General features: G+C 35.1%; 1 protein-coding gene across 3 annotated transcripts; it reads left to right on the forward strand.

Moving 5' to 3' along the window:
- The first annotated feature begins 3020 nt into the window (after positions 1-3020).
- On the forward strand, positions 3021-8605 carry LOC113718966 (uncharacterized). 3 transcript variants are annotated; one of them, XM_027243912.2, is made up of 7 exons: positions 3406-3483; positions 5484-5547; positions 5876-5961; positions 6087-6194; positions 6324-7121; positions 7299-7515; positions 7645-8605. In XM_027243912.2, the coding sequence occupies exons 3-7, from the start codon at positions 5917-5919 to the stop codon at positions 8157-8159; spliced, it is 1683 nt and encodes a 560-aa protein (XP_027099713.2). In that variant the 5' UTR covers positions 3406-3483; positions 5484-5547; positions 5876-5916; the 3' UTR covers positions 8160-8605. The 3 variants fall into 3 exon arrangements, with proteins under 3 accessions (XP_027099711.2, XP_027099713.2, XP_027099712.2); XM_027243910.2 differs by lacking the exon at positions 5484-5547 and having other exon boundaries at positions 3021-3483; XM_027243911.2 differs by lacking the exon at positions 3406-3483 and having other exon boundaries at positions 5420-5547.
- The last annotated feature ends 1390 nt before the right edge of the window (positions 8606-9995 follow it).

Here is a 9995-nt window from a genome sequence, read left to right on the forward strand (position 1 = left end):
AGAGGCAATAGTAGCAGAAAGATTAAGAGAAAGGGGTGGGAAAGTGCAAAAGGGACTAGTTGTTATTTGGACTCGTATTTTTATTAATTTTATTCCCACTGTCATTTTATTAATGACATAATTTTCATTTATTAGATTATATGATAAACAAATAGTAGGACTGCAAATAACAAAAAAAATGGAGTACAAATAATATTTCCTCCAAATATTTCAAATACACAAAGGCTTTTATAAAAATTTTATAGTAAGTTATAGTAAAATTTTAGACAAATCATTTGAAAGATGAACCAAATTATTTGATACTCGAATTGAGCTTAGTTTGGTAAGAGTTCATTTGAATTTGATTTGCCAACTAATTAAACCAAGTTTGAACAACATTTTATGTTTAATAGTATTCAAACTTGATAAAAAAAAATTCATTCAAGTTCGGTTTAGCAAATAAATAAATTAAACTTGAACAAAATTTCAAATTCGTTATAATAATCAAACAAATTCGAACACCAAAGTATTCGGTTTGATTAAACTTATTTACACCCTAGACAAATTCACAAAAAAGGAACTATCAAACGGACGACTAATTACAACATGTTGACTAAAATAGTAAATGCATTAAGGTTATGGATAACAAAATAGGACAACATTTTCAATGTTTGGATTTTCTTTGTAGGCAGTTTTCAGGTGACAACATCATCTATTGGCTGGCTTTTTCATTCGTTGTTTCTTCTTTTGTTTCCATTGATGGCTTAAACACACCCAATATTTGCTTTTAGGTTTTTACAGGTAAAAAAGGGACCACCCAGAAAGCGAAACAAAAAAGAAAAAATAATGGTGAACGAATGCCTGTTCTGCACCATCGATATAACGTTATCCATAAGTTGTTAGAAAATATTCTACATAAAGAATAAGAAAGTTGATAATGAAGTTGTCAAATAAATGCTTTTGATGAAAATAGATGGCAGTGGTTTCTCTGGTGATTAAATGATATCGTGCAAGAGTAGCTCAAATGGGCAGATGATTTGTGCAAGAGGAGGAAAATATTCAATGATTTCAATCCTCTATTTGCGTTTGGCCCCCCCAAAAAAAAAAACTCTAGATTTCCTAGCTTCCTTTCTTATTTTAATTGTGAAGCTATCCAAATATACCGAATAAAATATTTGTCTCTGTCTTTACTATAGTAGAAACACCGGCAAGAAGATAATTTATCTAACAATTGGAGTCCATAGGGTTAATAATTGTCTTAAAATGTGTAATTATCAGAGTAAAGTGCTATAAAAACACCGTGCATTATTTTACTTGGAATATGTGGTTATATCCAAAGAATGCTTAAAGATGTTGATAAATTGACTCAACATTTTTTTAAGTGCACCTTAGAAAGAAATGCATTATACGGTAATACATTATCAGACTTATCACTCCTTTTACAGCATTGAAATGTTGCATGTTAATTCAATAATTTGGCTCTGTTTGGATTGGTCATTTTTTGAAAAACAAGTTTTTCAATTACAATGCTATAGTAATACACAAACAAAAACAATCTCAAAAACACAAAAAACAACTTCAAAACACAAAAAAAGCAACCTCAAAAATATTAAAAATAATTTCAAAAACACAAAAAATAAAAAAAAATAACCTTAAAAAACACAAAAAATACTAAAAAATAACCTCATCTATAGTAAAAGTTTTTCAACTACATTGCTACAGTAAAATATTTCAAAAACACCTCAAAAAACAGCTAATCCAAATGAAAAATGTTTTCAATTAAGGTTATTCTTTAATAAGATGAAGTATTAATAAATAACTCACCAAAAAAGATTCCATATTTTAACATGGAATTATTTATTTTAGTATTTAATTCAATGGATGGGCAAATGGATTTGATGTGAAAGAGCCAATTAAAAGAAAATAAAAAGAGAACCAAAAAAAAAAGTTTCTATTTCCATTATTTTGTTCCTTCAAAAAAAAAATTTTACTTACTAAAGGCGAATTTGCAAAGCAGGAGCGGGTCTCCTCGCAATAGATCCCAAAACCCGCCAAATGCGCGTACTCTTTTCTCCCACTTGACTCGTCCTGGGCTTCGATCTTCCGTACTCTGTCCCCCATTTTATCCATAAATAAACGACACCAATCTTCTTATAATTCTACAACTTCCTAGGATATTTACGGTAATCAAATTATTGTCCTTCCCATTCATTTCCTATTTCCTTCACTTATTTTTTCATGAAAAGCTCCTAGAATTGATTGATATTACTTGAATGATAGTTGATATTAGTAATTGAAGCCCTATAAGTTATATATAACTTCATCTTTCATCCTTCAAAGTCTAATTAAGTAGCAGCTAAGTCGGTCTTCATGAATCATGATTGATTTTCTGATATTTTTTTAAACCAAATATTCATTAAAAGTTTAATCAGTCAGTGAATGAAACCACAACCAAATGAAATGACAGATATACTAGTTCTTATTTTCAATACAATTAAGAATGTCATTTGATTATATGGTAAAATTTTTAAGAAAATATTTACTTGCTAATTAAGGTGATCCAAGTTCTTCACGTAAAATCACATGAATGAGAAAAGATTTCATGTGTATATACTACATAGAATTACAAATCTCAGATGCAAGCTATGTAAACATAGTATTAAATCAATATAACATTGTAAATAGTTGTTAATTTTGTTTAAATTTTAAAGAAAAATGATAACTCATGCAAACTTCATTATCAAAAATTGGTATTTAGAAAATAGAGTTAAAGAACCTTGAAAAAAGTTATCTCTGGTAAAATCAAAATCAAGTGGAATTTAAAAAAAACTTGCCATACCCACAATATAAGATTCTTATATTTTGCATTTAAATTTAAAAATTTTTTAGTCTTTAGGGACTTCCATTGCAAAATCTCCAAAATAAATGTTCAAAGTTTCAACCGAGCAATTTCCCACACCCTTCCTCCATCCATTCCCCTTAAACTCAATCCCAGCCGTCCATCACAGCCCCCAAACCCTACAACCCCACCTATAAATTGCCCTTTTCAAAATCACGCATAAAAGGAATTCTCTAAAAATCAAACAAAGACATTTCCTTTCCTTTCCTTTCCTTCCCTTGCCCAATTTCCTCATTATCATCCTCCTCCTCTACCTCAACTTCTCAATCAGCAATTCATTCTCAAACAAACCGGTGTCGTGTAGGATTTGTGCATGGAAGCCCACAGAACCGGCAGTCAAACGACGACGTTGGCGGCATCCTCCGTGTACGAGAGATGGGAGGAGGTGTACGTTTCCAGCGATAAGGGGAAGAGAGAAGTGCACTATTTTCTGAAAAGAAGGAACGGCGATGGAGGATTAGATCTGGCGGTGGTGGGAAAAGAGAAAACGCTGAGGCATATGTCGTATCATTACGCTTTTAAAGATAGAGAACAACGTTTTTTGCTTCCTAAGCTCCGGTCAAGGCGCGAGGTCATTGATTGGTTAAATTCTGTTGTCAATCCAGGTACTTAAGCTTTGGGTTGTTTTTTTTTTTTTTGAATTGGTTTGGGATGGGATGTGTGTTACGGTGAATAAAAATTCTCTCTTTACTCTCTTATAGATCTTTGCTTTTTAGGGGAGAAGAGCTAATGAGGATAGTGTTGATATGGGTACTGCAAAGAATTTGAAGGAGAAAAGACATTTTGATATGGTTGAAATTTGGGTTTTCCTTTAGGGTTTGTTTTTGGTAAAGTGGATTTTTGGATTTTATTGAAATTCCGGAGATTGATAAGGAAAACCGGATTAACAATTCTGTTGAAATTTTGGTTTTTTAATTGGGATAAATGGGCGCCCTCACGTGATAATTAGGTAGGTTATCCCATTTCTGATAAATTTTTGGTATTGGGCTGTCAGATATCTAATTTTGCGAAGCTGGATGGTCTGAGCACCATTCAGTTAATTAAAAGAATAGAAGATTGTGTGATTAATAAAGGACATGCGGACCTGGTGGATGGAAGTTTTGCTTTAAATAAAAAAATTCCTAAAGAAGTTTAGAATAAATTCTGTAGAATGTTTGGTGAAAGATTGAACTTTTTTTTTTTTTTTAAAAAAAAAAGAAAGATTGAACTTTTAGATATGGTTTAGTCTTTGGAGTGTGGATTAATTTTGTAAGCCCAAAAAAAATTGTTGGGAAAATTTTGGTAAGCCTTCAATTAAAGTTTCTGACCAAGAGTGTGATAGGTATTTTCCTTTCATTGCAATGTTTTCTAGAGTTGCTCTGGGCAAGAGTATATATATATTTTTTGTAATTTCTTGCATAGTTTCGATATCTTCGAGTGTATGTCTGTGTGTTTGGTTTGTTTTGATCTATGTAGATCTGCAATTTGTTTTGTTTTTAGGGAGCTAGTTTTACCCAAATAGCCCTGTTGATAAATCGTTTCCCCACTCTTTTGTGGTAAAATTCTGTCCCTATCGTCTGCTGTGTGGTTTGAAGACTATGGTTACAAAAGCTTTTATTTGGATAGAGGAAAAAATTTACTGGTCTGCAGAATTTTTAAAGTTATTGAGAATTTTGTTAAATGTTCCCTCCCTCAAAGTTTTTGTATTTGACGTATGAATGGTGGCAAGTGGCGGCTTCCTTTATGATTTGAAACTGATTTTTATAGCCTGATCAGATGCTGCTCTGCAATTTGTTGTTTTTTTTTGAGCTAGTTTTGTGCAAATAGCCCTGTTGATAAATCGTTCCCTCACTCTTTTGCGGTAAAATTCTGTCCCCATTGCCTGCTGTGTGGTTTGAAGACTATGAGTTACAAAAGCTTTTATTTGGATGGTGGAGGAAAAAATTTACTGGTCGGCGGAAGTTTTAAATTAATTGAGAATTTTGTTAAATGTTCCCTCAAAATTTTTGTATCTGACATATGAACAGTGGCAAGTGGCGCCTTTATGATTTGAAAATAAAAACTGATTTTTATATCCAGATCAGATGTTGGTCTGTTTTTCTTGCATCTTTCCTTTATTTCTTACAAGGAAAAGAGAGTTTTTTTTTTTAATTTCATTTAGTATGAGATTGCGTGTTCATGTCTAAATGTTCTGGGCCAGCAGGTGGTAATGTTGTTCAGTAGTGAGGACTGCATTTACATTACAATGCTTCTCAGAACAATTCCATTATTGTCTTTCTAGTTTTGTGACCTTCAGAAAAAATTAAAATTGTTCATGTCTTGTTTTTGCTATATTGTTCAGTGGTAGTTGGCATTTTTAAGTACTAAATGAACCCTTTACTGACTTTTTCCGGACCAGGATGTGGTTTTTCTTTTTAACTTTTCTGTAAATATCATTGGCGCTTCCAGAGTTGTTTTGAGAATGGCTTGATGGTTGTAGCTGGCATTAGCATCTCTTATGGATTGCAAAACAAGTTCACGTCTTTTAGAGATTTATTTTTGTCCTTGCATTCCTTGCACCAGTCAGGGTCAATTATCTCAATATGGTGCTCATGCTTTGGAGGACTGACCATGATTTGGTCTGCAGGGATGCAAAAGCCAATATCTAAGAGCTGCTTGAGCAACTTGTGGCTCCCTTGCCCTTATTCTAGGTTGACTTCTAAATTATTTTCTCATGGCCAATATTACTTCTCCTCTGTTAAAATGTGTTCTGTGGTGATTTTGTAATAATTTCTTACTTGGTGATGATATTTATATGCAGAATCACTTTTAGTAATCTCTGTCTTCTGTGCTTAGATTTGATGTCTTGCATATTCAGCTTTTGTTTAATTTTATAGTTGCAAATATCAATATGTGCAACTTCATGTACTGTGTGTGTATGCTCCCCTCGGTGATATATTAATTTTATTGCTGGTTGTGACGAGTGATCGTACAATGTTATTTTGCTAAGTTTTCAACTGTCTTCATTTTTGATTTCAGAGTTACAACCACATCAGTCAGTTAAATCTGTTGGCACTTACATGGCAAGCAGAGAAGCCAACAATCAGGATTCACATGTGGTAAAGGTTAGATTCATTTTATTGCCTTTTTCTCCCATTCTGGTTTTTATTGTTCTATGGATGCACTGGTAAGATGGATTTTGGTGTATTGAATTCTTTTTGAATGGATCTTGTTTGATGTTTAAGTGCAGAATCTGAAGCAGTGCTCTAAAGAGGTTATGTGGTTAGGTTCACCCTGGACATGCAGGAAAAGGCGGAGACATTACCAGTCATTTTGTCGAAATGGAGTTGAAATTGCGGTAAGTCCTTTTCCAGCATTTTGCTTTATGAGTTGATATTTTGCAACTTTTAGTACACAAATTTGACATCTACATCCAAAAAAAGATGAATTTACATTACGCAAATTTGTCCCTTTGTCCTTCTTTCAGGTTCATGATTTTGTCTATGTCTTGGCTGAAGAAGACGAACGACTTGTTGCTCATTTAGATGATATGTATGAAGATACCAAGGGCAACAAGATGGTTGTGGTACGATGGTTTCACAAAATTGATGAGGTTGGTGTTGTTTTGCCTCAATCCTACCGTGACAGGGAGATTTTCTTTTCTCTTTGTCTTCAAGATCTCAGTATTGAATGCATAGACGGACTGGCAACTGTTCTTAGTCCTCAGCATTATGAACAATTTCTGAATGGGGCAAAACATACTCAGTTGGAGCCATTCGTATGCCACAGGCAGTTTGACAATGATGAAATCAAGGCATTTGACGTAACTCAACTTAAAGGTTACTGGAAACAGGATCTATTGAGATACACTTGTCCTGTTGATGATGGTCTAGAGGTGGAAAGAAATCCTAGTGATGCTGCTGCGAATAGACCCAAGAAGAGGCTCCGATGGTCCGAAGAGTGTGACACGAACTTGCAATCTGCCAGCCAAAAAGTCGACGTTAATGCTACTTTACAAAGTTGCAATGGCAGTCTAACCAGCTCTAAAGTTGTAATGGGGTTGTGCCGTCTGAAAGAATTGTCTGCTGCTTCATTTGGTAACATTAAACTGGAGAAAAAAAATTCGCAGCATCTAAGCATTGGTTCTCAAGTTGAAGTGCTCTCTCAAGATAGTGGTATTAGAGGCTGCTGGTTCAGAGCATTCATTGTGAAGAAGCACAAAGAAAAGGTGAAAGTACGGTATCAGGATATCATGGATGCCACTGATGAAGCCCAAAATCTGGAGGTGAAGACACTGATTTTTCGTCATTTTATCTTTTATATTTTTCAACTGACTTGGGAAAATGAAAGTTTCATTTACTTGTATGGTTGCCTTAAATAGCAAATGCAGCTTACTGTTCTGTGACTAGAATTAGGCATTTTGTAGTTATACTTCTGATAAATATTTATACTTGTCTTGTAGGAGTGGATTTTGGCGTCCAGGTTGGCTGCACCTGATGAGTTGGGTGTTCGAATCTGTGGGAGGAGTATTGTCAGACCTGTACCATGGACCAACAAGGGTAAAGTTTCATGGGTATTTAATGTTGGAACCCTCGTTGATGTGTGGCGGCATGATGGGTGGTGGGAAGGCATAGTTGTTAAGAAAGAATCTGAAGATCGTCTACATGTTTATTTTCCAGGTTTGAAATACTTTTGCTGTTTATATGGATATGCATAGGTGCATGCCATATGTTGCACGCCTATGCCTTTCAGTGTCTGCCTTTATTGTGAATAGACACTGAGCGCTTCTATTTTATATGTATTTTCAGGAGAAAGGCAGGAACTGATCTTTGGTTGTGGTGATTTGAGGCATTCACAGGAATGGTTGGAAGATGGATGGAAGCAGCTAAAGGAAAAGTCAGATCTTGTATCCGTGTTATCTGGACTTGAAATAAAGCAAGATATTGCTAACTGCGGCAATGTTAAACCAGAGAAAGCTGTCTTGTGTTATGATAGAGATCTTGTTGACAATTCTGTGGTGGATATGGGAGACGAGAAGTTGAATGAATTGAAAGTCATCCGAGATCTCTCAAAAGATGATTTGCTCTCACAATTGAGATGGAAATCATCAGGGAGAAGACGACGTAGTAGGAGCCCCGTTCACAAGTTGCAGTTTGCTGTTCATGACAATAATAAGCGAGTTGAGGATTCACATAAGCAAACCTATCGGAAATATTTTGGTCTGCCCTTGAAGGTGGATCCCGACAACTGCAAGTATAGGGGTGATTCTTCTTTTGGTTCTTCAATCGTCTCTCCATTGTCAAACTTGGTGATGACTCGATGACGGTTCTTCTCGGGCTTTCAAGTTCTTACAGGGTTGGTTGAAGATCTAGACACATTCGTGGAATTGTTTTACATGTATATAGTCTCCTGGATTTTGGCTTTTGGATAAAGGCACCATGACTCAATCTTTTCGTTGATGCGGGAAATGTGTATATGAAGTTGCTGAGGTATCTGACTCAATGACCTTTTGTATGAACAAGTAGCAGTAGCCTGAGGCAGTACAGAATGCGAAGCCACAGGTAACGTTGTTGATGTTGTAGAATGACCACTTTAGGCTAATTTAATACCTCATAACACTTCAGCAAATTGACGCGCCTTGTTACCAGCTGAGAATACTTCTTGTAATCTCTCTTTATATTCTTGGGCTCTTTAGAAGTTCTTATCGTCTGGTATCAAACGCTTATTTGTTTTGGAATTGCAATTGATAATCTGATTATATTTCCTCTCCGAAGCTGTCCGTTCGCGATTTTGTTAGTGTTTTATTACATTATTATCTCTTCTCTATGGGTCAACTACGTTTTGCCTGTTGGAGGGAGCGTGCCAGCCTGGCACTCACTGACTTGGCGGAAGTCGAAATGAAAAGAGTAAACCGAATTCCCATTGCTTCTGGTTAGGGATTGAGTGCAACAACTTATGTGTTGCTGAGCTGATGCATGCATTTGGAAGCTCAAACGCTTTTGTTACTACTACCTAGTACGTGTGTGTACGGTCACAAACACAATGAATTGGTCGTGGAAATTCAAGTGAATGATCAATTAGTTTCAAGTTCGTTTCTCCCAGGCGGGAAGGGAGGTCATTTTCTTCCCTTGTTAGAAAACAGGGTGGGAGATGGAAGAGTATACTGTCGCCCCATTTCTCGTTTCGTCACCCGCTTAAATGTGCACGCACACCCATTTATCTTTGGAAGTTTTAGTTTTTTTTTTTAAAAGAAATTTTAAAAATCTGATATGGATAGGGTGCTGGGGGAACTCTTGCTTACTCAGTTCGTTATATGGTGAAATAAAGTACACGGACATTTTCAGGTTATGATTTTCCTTGACATTTTTCCAAATTCATCCACTGTTTGGAATTGGATTTTGCCTGTAAAAATGAAGTTGCTACAGTAACTGAAGAGAGGTTTTGCTTAAGGGTCTCCAAACCCAAAGAACCTGTAATTTATCAACTCCATTACAACTATAATAAGAAGGATCAAGTGACTCTTCAAATATTTTATGTTAGGTGTACTAAAATAGTTTCCTAATCTTAAAATTGCGTTAATAGTGGAGGCAAGGAATTTCTGAGGGGGACACATTAACGTTTGATGCTTCATTGAGTCCCCCCCCCCCACCTGGCGCAAAAAAAAAAAAAAAGACAAAAGAAACTTGATTAGTTTTTAACCGTTTACGTTATGCTATTTTTGCTCGTAAAAACTTAGATGGACCTGATTTTATAAATCATGTGATTCAAATATTATCATGTTTTCAAATTCTTGAATTAATGAGATGATATGATAAAATTTGGATTACATGATCTACATAGATCAGGCTTACCTAAATATTTACCATTTTTGCTAGTATCAATTGCCATGTGAACTTGTCTTTCAATTTCATTTGCCAACGGTCATAGGTTTCTAATACAAATAATGAACTTAAAGCCTAACTTAGCATGACGCACAAAATGCCATATGCAGAGCATAATCTATTGATTAACACACGAGGCCAGCTATAAACCCTCGTAGTATTACCTAAACAGAATTTGACCTGATTTGATTAACGCAACTAAAGGTTGGATAAGTGGGTGGTTTAGTCCTTTTAAGTAATGTTGGTACAATAATGATTCCGTGTAGAGAAAAGTTCAA

This window comes from Coffea arabica, chromosome 11e (genome assembly GCF_036785885.1).
Source record: "Coffea arabica cultivar ET-39 chromosome 11e, Coffea Arabica ET-39 HiFi, whole genome shotgun sequence".
Lineage (NCBI taxonomy): Eukaryota > Viridiplantae > Streptophyta > Magnoliopsida > Gentianales > Rubiaceae > Coffea > Coffea arabica.

Coding starts and splice junctions, on each gene's coding strand:
- LOC113718966 (XM_027243910.2), top strand. CDS start 3,192: ATGGAAGCCCACAGAACCGGCAGTCAAACGACGACGTTGGCGGCATCC. Junction 7,122..7,298: donor ATGAAGCCCAAAATCTGGAG/GTGAAGACACTG, acceptor CTTGTCTTGTAG/GAGTGGATTTTGGCGTCCAG. Junction 7,516..7,644: donor TCTACATGTTTATTTTCCAG/GTTTGAAATACT, acceptor ATGTATTTTCAG/GAGAAAGGCAGGAACTGATC.